This window comes from Camelina sativa, chromosome 12 (assembly GCF_000633955.1).
Source record: "Camelina sativa cultivar DH55 chromosome 12, Cs, whole genome shotgun sequence".
Classification (NCBI taxonomy): Eukaryota; Viridiplantae; Streptophyta; class Magnoliopsida; order Brassicales; family Brassicaceae; genus Camelina; species Camelina sativa.
Genome location: NC_025696.1, coordinates 21,075,392 through 21,096,756, shown reverse-complemented (window position 1 = coordinate 21,096,756; position 21,365 = coordinate 21,075,392). Strand labels below are relative to the sequence as shown.

Sequence of the window (21,365 nt, the reverse complement as noted above, 5' to 3'; positions counted from 1 at the left end):
ATATCTCTTATGAACTGTAAAACATGTTTTTGTGTATGATTTTACTGATGATTTGATACTTTTGCAGTAAAATTTTTATTTTTAAGTCTAAGAAAGAAGGATTGACATCGCAAGACCTTGATTTGATGTTATTTGAGTTTAAAGACAAAGAATCCACGAAAAGCACAAATATTGTTTTAACTATACATGTGTTCATATTACTTTCTCTGCAAGTAAGGATTTTGGTTTGAGAAGTTTCAATACGTGTGGATCTAAAACCGAATAAGTATAAACATGAAACTATCAATAATTGGGTGCATGTGTTGACTATGCTGGTCTTCATGAATTGCACAATTTATATAAGAAAAGAAATAATTTTGGTCTTGGTGTTTGATGGGTTAACAAGTTGTGTGGTAGTCCAAAACTTTTTTTTTCAGTGGAAGAATGTGAAGAAGTTGACGAGGAAGAACAAGGACAAGAGTATAAGTATAACAAAAAACCAAACGGTAGAAGTAACGATGACAATTACCATAAAATTTGACAATGAAAATGATAATAGAGAATATGAAGAATATGAAAATATTGAATAAAAAAAACGAAAACATAGGTGATAGCGATCAATTAAATATGAAAAACGAGATAAACTCATTATAAAATTGTTTCGTTTTTCTGGTGGTTAAAGAAACGGTTATATGTGAGGTCACCAGTTTGATCCGCCTTGTCTGGATGTCAAGACAAATTCATGATTTTTTATCAGATTTGATTTTAAAACACAACTGATTTTTATATTTTTTAAAATTGTGTATCTGAAATTTAATTTTCTCTTTAATAGTAATTTAAAGTTTTCTATAAGATAATATTTCATTACCGTCATCAATCATATATAAATTTTATCAAATAAACCCACGCATAGTGTGGGTTCAAAACCTAGTGGTATATAATAGATAAATGGTTAGAATGATTACTTAGTTAAATATAGTTTTTTATATTTATTTTTGCCAAATTCCCTTTTTAAAATATCAAATTAATGAAAATACCTATGGATGGTGTTTCTTAGTTTTTTTTAATAATTAAAGTAATCTTGTAGAAGACTCTTTTCAACAAAGAAATTTCTCATCCACTTTTTTTATTTTAATTTTTCTCTATATAGTCTTGTTTTCAAATATGTCAGATACTTCAAAATTTTGACATGTGTTTAATTATATGAACATATAATTTCACAAAAGGATAATTAATTTGTAATCTTTTCAAAAGCCCTTTCCATATGATAAATCTCTCATTTATTGTTTCTTTAACCTTTCTCCAATTTATATATATAATCTTGTTTTTACATATGTCACATATTTCACAAATCTGACATTTGTTAATGATATGAAAGTAAATTACAAGATAATAAAAGTACCTTTTCTTTACTTAAGAACACCATAGAAAATTAATACAGTGAGTTATTTTAAATATAAATAAAAATGAAATGGGAAAATTTGAGATGTAAAACTTTAAAAACTTTAAAATTATTAATAGAAGAGAAACATAGTTATTTATTTCCCTTAATAAAGATTAATTTGTTAGATAAAAACACATATGAAAATATAGAATATATATATATATATATATGTATTTTTTTTACATATGTATTAAGGCAATTTTTCTTGTTTTCTATATAATTCTTTTTTTTTAGATTGACAAATTCATATTTTTCTGATAGCACAAAAAAGATTGATCAACAACAAAAAATATTTTTATGTCTTTAAAACTTTTCTTCTCTTATTTCCTAAGTGTTTATTTTCTTATAAATTTAGCTGAGATAATTCTTAAAAATTTAGTATATTTTATGTAGAGTTCTAGCAATGGATTGTTTGTCAATGAAATGTTTGTCAAAGCGGCCACGACAAAATATTCCTGAAAAGTAAAGTGACATGATAATTTTAATTTCTTCATATCTATGTAAAAAGAGATATGTCTTTTATGTGTTCTTGTGATGCTACATCTGTTTTCTCTTTGGAAATCTGTTCAGCAATTCAGTTGAAGCCGAGTTGAAGATTTGGATGCATTGTGAAAATTGCGAAAAATATGTTAAAAGAGCTATTTCCAAATTAGAAGGCAAGCAAACTTGAATATTTAGTTCATATTCCTCATATACTATATATATCGTATTTGTGGAACAAATTATACCTCTCACTTCTGCATTGAATTATATTTTCTTGAATATTTAGTATTTTTTATTTTTTGCTGTAATTGATGATTTAAAAATATTTTCATGTTTTTTTTGGCTCAGAAAATCACGTTTTGCTGATTGTTTTTAAATCTAATTTTTACGTTTTGCATTTCCTATATTTAAAATTTCTTAGGAAAATTATGAGTTGATGGAATTGTAGGAAACCATTTGTCACAAAGCTTTTGATATTTTATAACGTTTGGAACGATCACATATATTATTAAGGATAATATAGTAGCTATGTTATAATTAATAATACATTTAAGTTATATGTGATTGCTAGGAGTTGAAGCATATACAACAGATATACTTAATCAAAAAGTTATGGTCAGTGGTAATTTTAATTTGGAGAAGCTATTGAAAACTCTCAAGAAAAAAACAGGTAAAAAGGCAGAAATCTTGATGGTGAATGAGAAAGCTGATATGGATGAGAAAGAATATGATGAACCTGGAGTAGTTCTGGAAGAAACGAGGAACATGAAACAATTATAGAGAATAATGAAGATGAAAAAAAATTGAAACCCCTCAAACAAGGTGTATCACTTCGTACTAGTTAATAGTTTTGATTAACTATGGAAGTTCCAAAAAAAGTAGCATGTGTTCTAACTCTATGAACAAAAAAAAGACATGTGTTCTAACTCTTCATGTTTTTATTTTTCTGTAGTACAACAGAAATCGAAATTCATATGGCATTTCTATGTGAGAAGTTTGAGGTAGACGTCGGAAAAGTTATTTCTAAATTTGAAGGTAAATACTTATATTTATATTAATGAAATAACAAATACAACAAAATGTGTATTGTATTCATTTCTTTTGAATGGTGTATGAATAGGAGTCAAAACATTTGTGGTCGATATATAAAATCAAAAAGTGGTAATCACAGGCGATTTTGATAAGGAAAAGTTATTGAAAAAACATAAGAAAAAAATGCATAAAAGGATAAACAAAATGGAGCAGAAGAAAAAGGACAAAGAACATATAAAGAAAGATGAAAAAAATTGAAATGGATAGAGGTATTTATATCAACCCAAGTAGTGTTGATGAAAAGGAGATGTCCATATATATATAATGTTTAGTGATGAAAATCCTAATGCATGTTCTATTTCGTAATGAAATATAGTCAAACTAATATCTATCATGAGAAACTTGATATGATAATGGATTGTATTTATTTGGTGATACTTTGTTATTTTCTTTACCTTGAAATAATATAATGGAGAAAAATAATAGTTTGGTTTCAATTTCCCTTTTTAGTATAAGCTTTATCTTTTAAATGCATTCAGTTAATATCATTTTTAGTTAATAATTTGAACAAATATTAATAAAAGATATTTTTTCTCTTCCTAGAACTCGATTTCAATAACTTTTAGTTGTTAAGATTTCAATTCAAGTTTCAATTAGATGAAGACTGTCCCAACATATAAATCAAGTTCAACTCCAACTTCGTTAGTAAATGATTTATAAAAGATCCCAAAACTTAATCCATGCAGCTTGACAAGTTTGATATAATTACTCGGTTGGCTCAAATACTGTATCTTTTGAGAAAGAGATATATGCTTTAGCCAAAACCTGAAGTTTCTTACCAAGAAGCCATGATAGAGCATCCACTGCTTATGGATTCAGTAAAGCTGTCACGTCACTCAAGACATTGTTTGTAGATTACGAACCATAAAATACCCTCCCGAATATGACGTTTTTTTTTTCCATCCTAACAAATACAATATAGAACACTAAAAGAACTTGAACCCATTAGACGATATCACACATCAATCTTTAAGTGTTTGGACTCTTCCCTTTGGCTCCAGTGATCCTAATACTTCTTTATCTTTTTTATGATGATTGGTGTCGGTCAATGCATTGGTTGGTGTCGGTCGATGTATTGGTTGGTGTTTGTCGATGCAATTTCTGGTTTGTTTGTTGATTGTTGTTTGATGGTTAGAGATATATCAATTGCTTGTGTGTATAGCCCAGTAGATGGGAGGGTTGTCACACTGAGTTTTTATAAAATACTCACCCATTTCATATGTGTTGTGGTGTAGGTAAAAGCAAAATCTGATCGTGGAATCAAGGCAATGAAGAGGAGGATGTTCTAGTGGCTTATTGATGTGGTCTGACTTCTGTTAGGTTGTTAGAGTTGGGTTACTAGATCATCGCTAGGTTGCTAGTAGATGTTTTATGATATTGTAGGTTGGTTTATTATTGCTATTGAATTATTGGTTATTGGTTTTATGGTATTTGTTAGTTATTTTCCGCTGTTTGGTTTGATTGTGGTCAAGTGGCTAGTGGGTATGAGACTACTAGTTTATTAGTATACTAAAAAAACGGGTTGGATCGTTTCAAATTACAACGCGCAATTAAATAAATCAACGCAACTAATACAATCGTTTATAACACTTTTTTGGACTTTTTCATCGGTAAAAATTGTTTCAACGATTTTTTTCAAACAATTGTGATTTTCACAAAACAAAAAAAAAAGATAATTAATATGTAATTTTGTCGAAAGACCCTTTTCATAATAAATCTCTCATGTATTGTTTCTTTAACTTTTCTCCAATACTTATATATAGTCTTACTTTTACATATCCCACATATTTCACAAATCTGACATGATTTTAATGATATGAAAGTAAATAAAAAGATAATAAAAGTACTATTTCTTTTTACTTAAAAAAACCATAGAAATAAATAAAATGAGTTATTTTAGAAAAGATAAAATAAAATGGGAATATTTGAGATTAAAAATTAAATATTTATTAATAGGAAAGCAAGATATTTATTTATTTCCCTAAATTATGATTAAATTGTTACAAACAAATAAATAAGAAAATGTAGAAAAGTATATGTTTTTCTTACATCTGTATTAATACAAATTTTTGTGAAATCTTTTAAGGATAATAATTTCTATATAAATCCCTTGTAAATTATTATTAATCTGCTAGCAAAAAAGATTGATCAACAAAAAATTTCTTCTCTTATTTCTTAAGTTTTTAATTTCTTACAAACTTAGGCTGAGATAATTCTAAAACAATTAATATATTTTATATAGAGTTAGATAGCCATGGGTTGTTTTTCAAAGCGGTCACGACGGAATATTCCTGAAAAGTAGAATGACATAATAGTTTTAATTTCTTCATATCTATGTAAATTAAATAAGAGTTGTGTCTTTTATATGTTCTTATGATGCTATCTGTTTTCTCTTTTGAAAATATGTTCAGCGATACAACTGAAGCCGAGTTGAAGATTTGGATGCATTGTGAAAACTGCGTAAAAGATGTCAAAAGAGCTATTTCAAAATTTGAAGGCAAGCAAACTATATATATGTTATAGATTTATAGTTCATATTCTCAATATACTATATAGATCGTATTTATGATACAAATTATACATTTCGCTTTTGCATTGAATTATATATTTTTTGAATACTTTATACTTTTATATTTTGGTATAACTAATAATTTAAAATTATCTTTTTGGCTTTAATTTTTCTCAAAAAATGTTTTTGCTGATTATTTTTTTTTTAGTTTTTACATTTTACATATTATATATTTAATACTTTCTTAGAAAATTATGAATTATTGGAATTGTAGGAACAAATTTAAGATATCATGATGAAATTTGGTCACAAAGCTTTGGATATTTTGTAATGTTTGGACCGTCACATATATTAGTAAGGATAACATACTAATTATGTTATAATAATAATTTAAATTATATGTGATTTTTAGGAGTTGAAGCATGTACAACAGATATGGTTAATCAAAAAGTTATGGTTAGTGGTTTTTTTAATTTGGAGGAGCTATTGAAAACTCTCAAGAAAAAAACTGGCAAAAAGGCAGAAATCTTGAAGGTGAATGAGAAAGCTGATATGGTTGAGAAAGAAGATGATGAACCTGAAGTAGTTCTGGAAGAAAACGAGGAACATGAAACAATTATAGAGAATAATGAAGATGAAAAAAAAATTGAAACCCCTCAAACAAGGTGTATCACTTCGTACTAGTTAATAGTTTTGATTAACTATGGAAGTTCCAAAAAAAGTAGCACGTGTTCTAACTCTTTGCACAAAACAAAAAAAAAACATGTGTTCTAATTCTTCATGTTTTTTTGTAGTACACCAGAAGTCGAAATTCATATGGCATTTCTATGTGAGAAGTTTGAGGTAGACGTCGGAAAAGTTATATCTAAATTTGAAGGTAAATATTTATATTTATATTAATGAAATAACAAATACAACAAAATGTGTATTGTATTCATTTCTTTTGAGTGGTGTATGAATAGGAGTCAAAACATGTGCAGTCGATATAGAAAATCAAAAAGTTGTAATCACAGGCGATTTTGATAAGGAAAAGTTATTGAAAAAACTTAAGAAAAAAATGCGTAAAAGGATAAACAAAATGGAGCAGAAGAAAAAGGACAAAGAACCTATAAAGGAAGATGAAAAATTTGAAATGGATAGAGGTATTTATATCAACCCAAGTAGTGTTGATGAAAAAGAGATGTCCAGATATATGATGTTTAGTGATGAAAATCCTAATGCATGTTCTATTTCGTAATGAAATATAGTCAAACGAATATCTATCATGAGAAACTTGATATGATAATGGATTGCATTTGTTTGGTGATACTTTGTTATTTTCTTTACCTTGAAATAATATAATGGAGAAAAATAATAGTTTGGTTTCAAGTTCCCTTTTTAGTATAAGTTTTATCTTTTAAATGCATTCAGTTAATATCATTTTTAGTTAATAATTTCAACAACTATTAATAAAAGATATTTTTCTCGTCCTAGAACTTGATTTCAGTAACTTTTAGTTGTTAAGATTTCAATTCAAGTTTCAATTAGACGAAGACTGTCCCAACATATAAATCAAGTTCAACTCCAACTCCGTTAGTAAACGATTTGTAAAGATCTCAAAACTTAATCCATGCAGCTTGACAAGTTTGATATAATTACTCGGTTGGCTCAAATATTGTATATTTTGAGAAAGAGATATCTGCTTTAGCCAAAACCTGAAGCTTCTTACCAAGAAGCCATGATAGAGCATCCACTGCTTATGGATTCAGTAAAGCAATCACGTCACTCAAGACATTGTTTGTAGATTACGAACCATAAAATACCCTCCCGAATATTACGTTTTTTGTGTTTATTTTTCATCCTAACAAATACAATATACAACACTGAAAGAATTTGAACCCAATAGACGATATCACACATCAATCTATAAGTGTTTGGACTCCTCCCTTTTGTGGCTCCAGTGATCCTAATGCATCTTTATCTTTTTTATGATGATTGGTGTCGGTCGATGCATTGGTTGGTGTCGGTCGATGTTGTTCCTGGTTTGTTTGTTGATTGTTGTTTGATGGTTAGAGATATCTCAATTGCTTGTATGTATAGCCCAGTAGATGGGAGGATTGCCTCACCGAGTGTTTATAAAATGCTCACCCATCTCATATGTGTTGTGGTGTAGGTAAAGGCAAAGTGTGATCGTGGAATCAAGGCAATGAAGATGAGGATGTTCTAGTGGCTCATTGATGTGATCTGACTTCTGTTAGGTTGTTAGAGTTGGGTCACTATATCATCGCTAGGTTGCTAGTTGATGTTTTATGATACTGTTGGTTGGTTTATTATTGCCATTCAATTATTGGTTTATTATTTATTGGTTATTGGTTTAATGATATATGTTGGTTATTTTCCGCTGTTTGGTTTGGTTGTGATCAGGTGGTAGTGGGTATGAGACCAATGGTTTATTATTATTCTAAAAAAAAAAAATGGGTCGGGTCGTATCAAATTACAACTCCCAATTAAATAAATCAATGCAACTACTACAATCAATTATAACAATTTTTTGGACTTTTCATGTAAAAATTGTTTCAACGATTTTTTTTCAAACAATTGTGATTTTCAAAAAAGAGAAAGATAATTAATTTGTAATTTTGTCGAAAGACCCTTTTCATAATAAATCTCTCATGTTTTATTTCTTTAACTTTTCTCCAATACTTATATATAGTCTTATGTTTACATATCCCACATATAATCACAAATCTGACATGTTTTTAATGATATGAAAGTAAATAAAAAGATAATAAAATTACTATTTCTTGTTTACCTAAAAACACCATAGAAATAAATAAAATGAGTTATTTTAGAAAAGAAAAATAAAATGAGAATATTTTAGATTTAAAATTAAATATTTATTAATAGGAAAACAAGATATTTATTTATTTTCCTAAATTATGATTAAATTGTTAGAAACAAACAAATAAGAAAATGAAAAAAAATATATGTTTTTCTTACATCTGTATTAAGGCAAATTTTTGTGAAATCTTTTAAGGAAAATAATTTTTATATAAATCCCTTGTAAATTATTATTTTTCTGCTAGCAAAAGAAGATTGATTAACAAAAATTTTCTTCTCTTATTTCTGAAGTGTTTAATTTCTTATAAACTTAGGCTGAGATAATTCTAAAATAATTAATATATTTTATATAGAGTTAGATAGCCATGGGCTTTTTTTCAAAGCAGTCATGACGGAATATTCCAAAAAAGTAGAATGACATAATAGTTTTAATTTCTTCATATCTATGTAAATTAAATAAGATTTGTGTCTTTTATATGTTCTTATGACGCTATCTGTTTTCTCTTTTGAAAATATATTCAGCGATACAACTGAAGCCGAGTTGAAGATTTGGATGCATTGTGAAAACTGCGTAAAAGATATCAAAAGAGCTATTTCCAAATTCGAAGGTAAGCAAAATATATATATGTTATAGATTTATAGTTCATATTCTCAATATGATATCGTATTTGTGATACAAATTATACATTTTGCTTTTGCATTGAATTATATTTTTTTTGAATACTTTATATTTTTATATTTTGGTGTAATTAATAAATTAAAATTATCTTTTTGGTTTTAATTTTTTTCAAAAAGTGTTTTCACTGATTGTTTATTTTTTTATTTTTTTACGTTTTACATATTATATATTTAATGTTTCTTAGAAAAATTATGAATTAATGGAATTGTAGGAACAAAGTTAAAATGTCATGATGAAAATTTGGTAACAAAGCTTTGTATATTTTGTACTGTTTGGACCGTCGCATATATTATTAAGGATAAGATACTAATTATGTTATAATAATAAATTTAAATTATATGTGATTTCTAGGAGTTGAAGCATGTACAACCGATATGGTTTGTGGTAATCAAAAAGTTATGGTTAGTGGTAATTTTAATTTGGAGAAGCTATTGAAAACTCTCAAGAAGAAAACTGGCAAAACGACAGAAATCTTGAAGGTGAATGAGAAAGCAGATATGGTTGAGAAAGAAGATGATGAACCTGAAGTAGTTCAGGAAAAAAATGATGAAGATGAGACAATTATAGAGAATAATAAAGAACAAAAAAAAACAAAACAAAAACAAAAAAAAAGAACCATAAACAATTTCTAGGCACTAGTCGGGCGATTCGGGTGGGCTTAGCGAGAAAATCGGGGATTAAACGGGGATTAATCAGGGACTAGTTTTAGGATTATTTTATTAATAAATAATAAAATATAAATATATAGTATTAAATATATATATATAACTCTATTTATGTTAAAAAAATATATCAAATAAAATATAAAACTATAGTACTGTCTTTAAAATTATAGTAAACATGTAAAATCATAATTTTAAAATAAAATTTTATAATTTTCATTAAAAGTTTGTACATTAGTTACTATAAAACATCACAAACTCTTAGTTTAGATGTCTAAATAAAAAAAAATTTGATTTATATTTGGCTCAAAAAATAATCTGTATACACAAAATTAAGTTGGGAGTAGTCAGATTAGGTGAGTTATAATCGAGTTTGTAACATCTGTGAACCAAAATTGGGGATTTTGGGGATGGGTGTCGATCGACTCCAGGGTAGTGTCGATCGACACCAGTTTTTCTGGTTCGACCAGATTGTTTAATTCGTCGATTTGGATCGGTTTGGTTTAAGGAAAACCATTGAACCGTCATATTTAAGTGGGAGAACGACCTAGGTCGTGTTTTTGGGTGGTGTTACGCCGTTTGAGACAGAGAGAAAAGGAGAGGAAGTGTTCTTGAGGTTTTTGGGAGAGATTGCGGGATGCTTAATTATGTATTGTATTTATTATTAAAAAAAAAAATGGGTCGGGTCGTTTCAATTTGGTATTAGAGCCTTTACGGTTCTAGGATGGTTAAGTGGATGGTTAGAGCGGTTAGGAATTTAATTGGGTGAATTATTTTCCTGTTGCTTGATATATGATGTTGTGTGAGGAAATTGATTATGAGTAGTTAGTCAATTTGTTTGTGGAATGGACTCCTAGTATCATTCTCTTCGAGCCTTCAATGAGATTCCACGGTAAATGATTTTGTGTGATGTTATCTGTGTAGTGTTTTTAGTTTCTGTGCGGGAGGTGCAGTTGGCTATTGAAAGTTGTTGGAAAGTGGTGGATCACGCCGGTATCGGGAAATACCGTTGGCAGTGATTGGTGGGAGTGGATATTTTGCAAATGAAGTTCTTTTGGATTTTTGACTTGTGTGTCATGTGGAAAGGAATTTGCGTGGGACCTCTAAAATTGGAAAGTTTTCATAAATGGAAAGTTTCTTAAAATGGAAAGTTTTTCGAGAGGTAGTAGTTGTCCATTTTTGGAAAGGGTGCGAGGGGACATCCAAAATGTTTGGGATGTTTGGAGTGAGGCCTGGGGGTGGTCATGGCAGTGGTAATATTCTGGGAGAGAGTATGGTGTTGGTAGGACACTGAGGTGTTCTATGCGGATCACGGGGGTGGTCCCGGTTGGAGAAATGCTTATAGACGTTATGACTGTTGCTATAGGGACGGGGGGTCCTGAACAACTCATGAGGAGATGGGGGTTCTCCTGAGGGGACAGGGGGTTCCCTAGATACCGATAGCTCAAGGGACTGCGGTCTTGAGGGTGGCAGAGGAGATGGGGGTTCTCCTGGTACCGAGATCTCGAGGGTGAGACGGTATGGCTCGAAGATGGGGAGTCTGAGAGTGTGCTTGAAGACGGGGGGTCTGAGAGTGTGCTTGAAGACGGGGGGTCTGAGAGTGTGATTGGTATGGCTTGAAAGTTGCAACTTAAGAGCAGATGAGTTGGTGGCAAAAGTGTCAAGGACGTGGGGTAAGCATTGTAACCGGAAGTGGGTTAAGGAGATTGATGGGGGTTCAATCTCAGATTTTCCATTGTAACCGGAAGTGGATAAGGAGATTGATGGGGGTTCAATATCAGATTTATCTATTGTGACCGGATGTGGGTTTAGGAGATTGATGGGGGTTCAATCTCAGGTTTCAGGTTGAGATCAGGTGCGGGATCTCGGGATTGATGGGGGTTCCATCTCGAGGTTGCTGTGTGTGGACCGGGAGGGTCAGGTGGATGCTGGTCGGGGGGACCAGAGTTGTGATGGTTGAGGGAGTCTGGTTTTAGTTGACCGGTAGATTCTGGTTTGGTTTGACCGATGGGGTCTGATTGTGTTGACTAGTGGGGTCAGGTTGGTTTGGACCAGTGGTGTTCTGGTTGCGGTAGACCAGATGGTTGGATGATGCGAACCGTTACGACGGTGGTTTGATGAGTTTTGCGGATGAGTGGCATTGTGTTCAGATTCGAGGACGAATCGTTTGTTAGAGGGGGAGAATTGTAACATCCGTTAACCAAAATTGGAGATTTTGGGGATGGGTGTCGATCGACACCATGGTAGTGTCGGTCGACACCAGCTTTTCTGGTTCGACCAGATTGTTTAATTCATCGATTTGGGTCGGTTTGGTTTAAGAAAAACCATTGAACTGTCATACTTAGAATGACCTAGGTCGTGTTTTTGGGTGGTGTTACGCCGTTTGAGATAGAGAGAAAAGGAGAGGAAGTGTTCTTGAGGTTTTTGGGAGAGATTGTGGGATGCTTAATTATGTATTATATTTATTATTAAAAAAAAACAGGTCGGGTCGTTTCAATTTATTTTTATGTAACAACCTGTCTCGTTGACCCCACTAGCCCACCACTAGCTTGCCCCATAGGCCCGAAGTTGGCCCTGCAGGGCATCGATCCTAACCCCTCACTGTGGAAAGGAACTATTCATCCAAATCCACCAGTAGGTTATTGGTGCGTCAGGCGTTCTTCGAACCCTGGTTCCCACCCTTTAACAACCTTCCACAAGACAAGCTGACACCAACTACAGATCAATTGGTGACAGCTTGTCTTGTGGTAGGTTGTTAAAGGGTGGGGACCAGGGTTCGAGGAACGCCTGGCGCACCAATAACCTACTGGTGGATTTGGATGAATAGTTCCTTTCCACAGTGAGGGGTTAGGATCGATGCCCTGCAGGGCCAGCTTCGGGCCTATGGGGGCAAGCTAGCGGTGAGCTAGTGGGGTCAACAGGATAGGTTGCTACATAAAAATAGATTTTTATATGACAACCCGTCCCGCAGACCCCACTAGCCCACCGCTAGCCGCCCCAACGGACCCCAAGCTGGCCCTGCAGGGCATCGATCCTAACCCCTCACTGTGGAAAGCAACTATGCAGCTCAATTGGTGACAGCTTGTCTTGTGGAAGGTTGTTAAAGGGTGGGGACCAAGGTTCGAGGAACGCCTGGCGCACCAATAACCTAATAGTGGATTTGGATGAATAGTTCCTGTCAACAGTGAGGAGTTAGGATTGATGCCCTGCAGGGCCAGCTTGGGGTCCGTTGGGATGGCTAGCAGTGGGCTAGTGGTGTCTGCGGGACGGGTTGTCACAGAGTTAAACATGTTGAATTAAACACGCATAATCGAATAATTGATACTAGGCGGGGATTAGTCATTAGTCGAGGCGGATAGGGTGGGTCTACCGATTTTACGGGGTGTAATCGGTAGTAGGCGGAGATTTTTAAAACAAGGACTCAAACAAGGTGTATCACTTCTTGCTAGTTAATAGTTTTGATTAATTACGAAAGTTCCAAAAAAACTACTTTTTAAGGATATTACATGTGTTCTAACTCTTCATACTTCTTTTTTTATAGTACAACAGAAGTCGAAATTCATATGGCACTTCTATGTGAGAAGTTCGAGGTAGACGTCGGAAAAGTTATTTCTGAATTCGAAGATAAATAATAAATACTTCTATTTATATATATTTTCAGCACTTTTAATAATATTAATGAAATAAGAAATACAGCAAAATGTGTATTGTATTCATTTCTTTTAAATGGTGTATGAATAGGAGTCAAAACATGTGTGGTCGATAGAGAAAATCAAAAAGTTGTAATCAGAGGCAATTTTGATAAGGTGAAATTGTTGAAGAAACTTAAGAAAAAGATGGGTAAAAGGATAAACAAAATGGAGAAGAAAAAAAAGGACAAAGAATTTTTTAAAGAAAAATGAAGAAATTGAAATGGATAGAGGTATTTATATCAATCCAAGTAGCTGAAAAAGAGATGGTCAAATATATGATGTTTAGTGATGAAAATCCTAATTCATGTTCTATTTCGTAATGAAATATAGTAAAACTAGTATCCACCATGAAAAACATGGCATGAATAATGGATTATATTTATTTGGTGATGCTTTGTTATTTTCTTTACCTTGATATAATATAATGGAGAAAAGTAATAGTTTGGTTTCATTTTTACTTTTTAGTATAAGCTTTATCATTTAAATGCATTCCATTAATATACTTTTAGAAAATACTAATAAAGATAACTATTTTCTCGTCCTATAACTCGATTTCATTAACTTTTACAGATTACGAACCATCTAATACCCTCCCGAACATTACGTTTTTTGTTTTTTTTTCATCCTAACAAATACAATATAGAACACTAAAAGAACTTGAACCCAATAGACGATATCACACATCAATCTATAAGTGTTTGGACTCTTTCCTTTTTTTTGGCTCCAGTGATCCTAATACTTCTTTATCTTTTTTATGATGATAAATTGATATAAAAAAATATCTATACTATTAAAGCTGAAGTACTCACTAGACTCAAATTGGACCATGACTTTGTTTTGGTACGTTTTTTATTAAAAATAATTAGAGAATCACTTAATTTAATTTAATTACCCTATAGTTTTGATTTCACTAAATGACCATTATACCCCTTGCTCACCCACTTAATTACGACCGGGTCGGGACGTGGATCCTCTTAAACCCGGTAATAGAAGAAAAAGCTCGTGGATTTGTTTGTACTCCAGGTTTATAATATTCGGATCTTGTATGTTGTTTGGTTCAAAAATAATTATTTATGTCGCCAAACAGAGGTATAATCTCTATAAATAAGGAAACCGGTATCCGAGTATTTAATGGCTTTAATAATATCAAATATTAACTACTACCATACTTAATCCCTATAATTATTATGAATATTAATGATAATGAGAAATCTTTAAGACTTATGGATTGTGACTTTGTTGCTTCCAAAATAATCAATAGATTAAATACGAAATTGTATATATATATATATATATATGTAAACTTATTTGATTTGCTTTTATATTGTGAGATATTTAGGGAAACAACAAATCAACTTAATACAATTAATTAATAACAAATCATCATTTAGTTTAGAATTTTCAATATTTTATTAACGAAATTATAGTAATTAATTATGATTAGTATAGATGAAAAGAATAAAAAACACAGAAATTAAATATATGTAAAGTTGTAAACTAATTTACAGCAAATGTGTACTGTATATCCCACATCGACTAAATATTTTGGAATAAGGTTCATAATCACTATAAATATATGACTAATATGTTTTGAGTACAAATGAGCAGGAAGCTTGATTTATCAGGTATCCAAATTTAACAGTTTAATTTGGTTCTATATTTGAGCATATTTTAACTTTTAAAAAAGTAAACATATTATAATATATTTACGTTTTTAAAAAAAGTTTAAGAGATTATAAATATTTAAATTTTTATAGAATGTTTAGATTATTTTAAATATTTGAACTCCATCGAAAGTTTAAAATATTATAATATATTTAAGTCTATAAAATATTTAAGTAATATTAATATTTTTACTCTTAAAAGTTTTAAAATATAAAAAAGTTTTGAGTTAAACCCGTTAAAACATATATTTTTATCAAACTATAAATTAAATTGGTTTTTTACAATTTTGCTGAGATTTGATATATCAAATATTAACTTCTAAATGATAACCTAAATATACCTAATCTCACTATAAATACAATGGTTTCCTAACCATTGAAATATTTCATACTAAAATTTAACAAGCAACTTCTCCTCTTTTGACGACAAACCAAAATAAAGAAAAACTCTTCCTCTTACAAAACTATTATCTAATATTGCGGTGTATCTATTCTCTTACAAAACTACTATCCGATATTGCGGAGTGTCTATTCTCTTACAAAACTACTATCCAATATTGCGGTGTGTTTGTTTATGTGAAAAATTATATTTTACAAACTACTTATTCTATTAGGATTTCCAATTTACTGTATAAACCCAAATATACAAATAAACACTTTATAAACAAACAAAATAAGTCAAAATAAAAAAACTATATTACAAAAAAAAGTAACTAACAAAATATATAATCTCATGCTATAGCACGGGATATCACCTAGTTACTAGTATGATGATTAATGACAGAGAAAAATTAGGCATTGAGTAAAAAACCGAAGGTTCATATGGTATTCAAAGTATGTGCAAAGGCCCAAAAGGCCCAATCATTAGAATCTTTCTCAAATTACAAAAAGATTCTCCAAGGATTCTTTTTTTTGGGCAAAAAAGAGGATTCTAAAAAGCAAAAGAACCATAAAACTAAAAGAAAAACTCTAGATCAAAAAACCGCATTCTTCTGATTTCTACTTCTTTGGTCAGTTCCGGTTTCATGGATCCGACAGAGATTTTCGTCCTAATCAGAGTGGTCGTGCCAACAAAGCAGCATAGAGACACATCGTCGAAGGATGTAAAGCCGAGTTCGTTGCTGCTTAGCCATCAATAAACACCGATCTCCGAAGCTGGTTTTCCGGTTCGGTTTAGTCTGAGCACAAGGATTGGGCATATACGTGAGAGAGAGAGAGAGAGAGAGAGAGTAAGATCGATTATTTTTTCTCTGGAGGATGTGAAAAGAGAAGGAATTGGAGAATTGAAGATGAGTGAGTGACGTGAAGAGTATTTATAGGAAAAGAGCGTGTGTGTGTGATGATGAAGTCGGACGCGGCTGCTACGGACGTGGTTCTACGGCTTTTGTTGTTTCTGCGAATCTCATCTTTTTTCTTCTTTATCCAACACGTTTTTTATTATTATTCGTTGCTTATGACGTTATTGCCCTTCTAATGTTTATACAAAATATCCAATTTCTTTATCATTCTATTGCATTTCTAATTATAACACTTTCGTATTCTTGTGAGTTTTTAGATCTTGGATTCATATAATTCTGTTATTACTATTAGAGGTGGACACGAATAAAATGTTTTAGAATTTGATTGACCATGTCAAATTTTACATATAACTGGAAACCATCAATATTTTCAAAGTAACAATAATGAACAATGTCTTATCTCCACGAATCGAATGAATCATTTTATATAATAAGTAAAGAGAAGATGAGGACTACTTGATTCGAATCGAGTGGATCCAATCTTATTTATACTACTCTCCATGTATTATTCAAAATGTTCTAGAATCAAGCCATGACATACTTACTTTTATCTGACTCTTCTACCTTATGAAGCGCAGACTTTGGACCATATAATATACGTATAGCACAATTTGTCTTATTTTGCGTTATCGATATCATTCTCTACTTGTTTTTCTCCCTTAGTGCATGCATTAGAATCTTCAGTATGGTTTCCTTATCGGCGAAGTGATAGAATCTAATAAGAAAAGAGAAAACTACTAGGAACTCCAAAAGGCCACTAGAGAGAGTTAAAAGCGTGTAGCCGTGTAAAGAGATTAGAGATATTATTAACCACTAGCAAAATTCTTCTTGTACTAGTAAGAGTGGCCCCCTTCAAACAACATACAGCCACGTCTCCTAACTTTTGTCTGAATGTAGTACTCGTTTCTTTTTCTTACCTTATCCATTCGTCCCATGAGGACTAAAAAGCGACACCTCCATTTGATGTTCATTGTAGTATTGCAGTATTTTGTACGTTCTTCAATAAACATTGAACCAAATGCGTTCATGGTACAGAATCCTATTTACCAGCTATTTGTACTTTCTGTAAAGTTCTATATGGTTCAAACTTCAAACTAAAACCATATATTAAAAATCAAATAACGTACTAAGTTGGTGAGATTGTATCTTATATCTTACACCAATGGAATCGTCATTTACAGAGTGAATTAAAAGGGGAGGGTCTTATGGTTTTGTATCGTAGTATTTGTTAAGCAGTTTCTCTGTATATTCTCCAAACGTCAAGACGCTGTCAGAGAGAGATAACTCTTCATCGATTGTAACTTCCTTTGGGAATGTTAGCTTCTGATCCCTACAAACACCACATTCACAGTTTTTGTTGTTATTAATATTTGTACAACAATAAGATTTTCCAGTGTTAAACCAATTAAAAATTATCTTTAGTTCAGAATAATACCAGTCAGGTTGCATGAACAATGCAAATGTCGATCGCTCTAGACCACGAGCCTCCTCTCCTTGTGGCGCCTGAACAGAAACAAGAAACTATGTATTAGTTTTGGTGTAGCGAGAGAGAGATTTGAAACTTAATACAATTGAAAGGAACCATCCATGATGAACAGATTAGTTGTTTTATTCCACGAGCCATATCTATCCGTAAATGCACAAAGAATATTTTACCCGTACGCAATGAGGTGTAGCACAAAGATAACCCCTTGACAGAATTGCTGTTGTCTCGCCTATTTGGTATGCTATTTCATCTTCCCCATACACAACCTAGTTAAATGTAAAGGATTCAATTCTTAAGAAAATTATTCATAACAAGTAAGCAAAGCAGAGTGGGCAGTGGACAAGGTGTATAGCTCGTATTCATAACAGAATCTGGTTTCGACGTTAGATAACAAATAGGCTCCACTGAACTATGCACAGTCATGAGAAGCAACTTTACCTTTACGATCTGACCAGACCGTGTTTGTATGTATAAGCCAGAATCAGGATCTGGACAAGGTACTTCCACTGAATCTCTAGAAAATATTGCACGAGTAAGACCTGTGGATATTCGTATAAGGATACAGTTAAATAAAAACATATCTACATATCATCTATATAGAGAGGAAGATGAGTATGCTATCAAAAAAGGATCCAACTAAACCTAAGCCAACATTAACAACTCAGGAAAGCAAGAGAGAAGAAAAATCTGACACCTGTGAGTGAACCATGGTCCGTATGCCATCCACACCAAGATGAGATGGAATCGTTGTCATGCATCGTGCTGAATGGAAGACAATATATCAATATCTAAGACAATAAAGTACCTTTATCGCCCAAATGAAAGTTCTACTATCAAAGAGGCATAAATATCATGAGTTCAACAAGTATTGTGAAGGGCTTGTGAAGGGCCGGAATCTAATTTTACCTATCTTGTGCAGGAAAATAATAAAGTAGACGTCCTTTGTGACATCGAGAGTCAAGTAGTATCTTTTCAAGATTTTGCTCTTCATGTTGTTTTACGCCCTTTGACACTGCAAATCATGGATTGGAAAGGGCTACAGAAATTGACAATGACAAAATCATGAAAATTACTAGCACCATGGAAAAATCTAGGACCAGATTCATGTTAATACATTTCATAGGTAATGCACAATATAAAGACCATGCCAGCATCTAGAAAATACACTGGTTTCAGTGACTATATCCACCCACTTATACTAAGACAATTAACTATTCATCATTTTAAGAGTAAGAAGTGAACTAGGCTACTCCACAGACACAGTCACATAATGCATCGCATTTTCCGGAATAATAATTCAGTGAAAATTTTCTGCTTTTTGGATGACATTTCAAAGAGAGCTTCTGCTTTCCGCTCAATTCCAAGACTATCTTGGCAATTGAAGCTTCAGCGTCTTTAAGGACATGTATTCAAGGATGTTTGAATATAGATTCAATAACACCAATAAAAGTAATTACCATATTGATCACAGTGGTAAGCTACCATAAGCCCAACTTTGAACATCAGACTACCAAGAGCTTTGAAAGCTGTCATGTCATGAATGGAAAACACTCAGTTAATTGGAGGAAAATATTAAACTTGAGGAAAAATTGAGAAAAAACAAGCTATACCAGAAATTCTAAACTTTATGCATTCTCAAAGCTGAGACACAAAAACTTTATTACCGATTACACAAACTAACGACATCCGAAAGCAAAGCAAGTATCACCTAGTTACCTCCTTCGAGCTCCGGTAAAGAATTCCTTGGCCATATGTTTGATCCACAATATGATGGATACCTACTTAAGCAAAATAATATAAATATGAAATAACGAATCATAGAAGAGAAGAACACATAGTTCATGTAAACATAACACAGAATACAAGTAATTTTACATTAGAGAATCTGGGAATCACAAGAGTTCAGTCGGGCAGTCAATATTTCAACACATTTCAAGAATGCTACATAAGCCAAAGACTTTTGCAAACATAAAACTGTTGTTATTTACCGCTTTATTTCATATGGATTACTTGTTGGTACATCTTGTAGAGGGTTAGCATAGTAGGAACCCTTCAACACGTCTGCACAAACAATAAACAAACTTTATTTTTAGTACTTTCATCAGAGCAGGCCAGAGATATAATACTGTCACATAAATTACATTTCAACTTCTTGTATACAAGGACCGAATAGATGGTATATAAGCTCTTGCAGTTATCGAGTAATATGTAACCGAACCAAACAAGATATTAAACGAAAAGCTTTACTTAGCCAACTATCTGCAACTACGAAATCTCGTTTTGTAATTAGACATAGACTGGGAAATTTCATCTCGTTCTGAAGCAATAAAAGAAAAGTTTGTATAAGCTCACCAAGCTTCCCAGATTCAAGTTTCTCTTTGCCATGACTCCAACCAAAATTGTACCTAAGAAGAAACAAAGTAAAAGAGTAGGAAATGGAATAGAAGATTATAAGTAAAACCAAGTTAAACAATAGAATAGTATATTCACCTACTATGAGCATCTTCAAGCTCTCTCTTCACCTCTTCAGGAAGACCAGCTAACCTTTACATAGGAAACAAATAAACCCTTGTTAGCTATTTCCAAAACATAAAATTCTAACCTTTCATTGAACTAATCAGCTATAGGAAAAAAGAACAATTACCTAGGTGCAAGCTGAAGTAGATTCTTTCGTAAAGCTGAATACCCTGGTACCTAAAAAAACACAAACTTCAACCTCAGAATTGTAATCTTTACTTCTAAACCAACACAATTGAGATGACAAATAACCATACAACACAAAAATTACATGCACAAATTCAATGAAGTTATGTACTTTTTTAAATCTTAAAAAAATTAACAACTATGGCTTTTGCTAAGAAGTGGATACATACATCTTTAACCGAGAGGATTCCAAGTCCATTAGGTCCAAATCCTTGTTCAATCCTCTCAGACAAATCTATGTCGCTCTGCTATAAACACTCAAAATTGAAAGATAAAAGAAGAATTAATAAGACAAAAACAGAACACAGAGAAGACAAAAAAATGAAGACAAGTTCGGGATCAATCTTTACCTTGAGCTCCGAGTAAGATACGGTGACCGTGGAAACAGTTGGCACGGTGGAGTCCGACGCGAGAGACATTTGGCGGCACGTAATTAAACGAGGAAAAAAAGGTAAGGAGGACGTCGGAGAGCAAAAACAGGGGAAAGAGAAACGGAATCGGCGGCACACCGGAGACCTTGGAATTGGAAGAAATTGACAAAGGGGACTAACTAATTCAAGATTCTTTTTTGGATATTTTGTGAGCTACCTGAAGTATGGCGGAATGCATGGCCACACATGCCAACTATGATAAAGGACACTCAACTACATCACCTATATGTATTGCATGGTCACATGTATGAAGTATATGATGTTATGTGTTCAACATCATACACATAGAATCTCGGTTTATCGGATCATATACGCCGACATTGACCTACCATTGACTCGTCGGAACCGAAAAAAGACCCGATCAGATTTATTGACCCGAACCCGAGACCTGACCCAGTTCAGATAATTGTTGGGTTTAGTTTT

General features: G+C 32.1%; 2 protein-coding genes and 1 pseudogene across 3 annotated transcripts; 2 read left to right on the top strand and 1 right to left on the bottom strand.

Moving 5' to 3' along the window:
- Positions 5,927 to 6,779, top strand: LOC104733719. The gene is made up of 3 exons (XM_019233924.1): positions 5,927 to 6,172; positions 6,302 to 6,384; positions 6,470 to 6,779. The coding sequence occupies exons 1-3, from the start codon at positions 5,943 to 5,945 to the stop codon at positions 6,742 to 6,744; spliced, it is 588 nt and encodes a 195-aa protein (XP_019089469.1). The 5' UTR covers positions 5,927 to 5,942; the 3' UTR covers positions 6,745 to 6,779.
- LOC104732378 lies at positions 9,366 to 13,726 on the top strand (annotated as a pseudogene).
- On the bottom strand, positions 17,404 to 21,359 carry LOC104732377. 2 transcript variants are annotated; one of them, XM_010451909.2, is made up of 14 exons: positions 20,862 to 21,359; positions 20,682 to 20,759; positions 20,453 to 20,502; positions 20,299 to 20,352; positions 20,161 to 20,213; positions 19,797 to 19,869; positions 19,525 to 19,586; positions 19,266 to 19,334; positions 18,715 to 18,820; positions 18,503 to 18,570; positions 18,247 to 18,347; positions 17,979 to 18,074; positions 17,758 to 17,825; positions 17,404 to 17,652 (listed from the first exon to the last, which is right to left on the bottom strand). In XM_010451909.2, the coding sequence occupies exons 1-14, from the start codon at positions 20,928 to 20,930 to the stop codon at positions 17,526 to 17,528; spliced, it is 1,074 nt and encodes a 357-aa protein (XP_010450211.1). In that variant the 5' UTR covers positions 20,931 to 21,359; the 3' UTR covers positions 17,404 to 17,525. The 2 variants fall into 2 exon arrangements, with proteins under 2 accessions (XP_010450211.1, XP_010450212.1); XM_010451910.2 differs by having other exon boundaries at positions 20,682 to 20,756.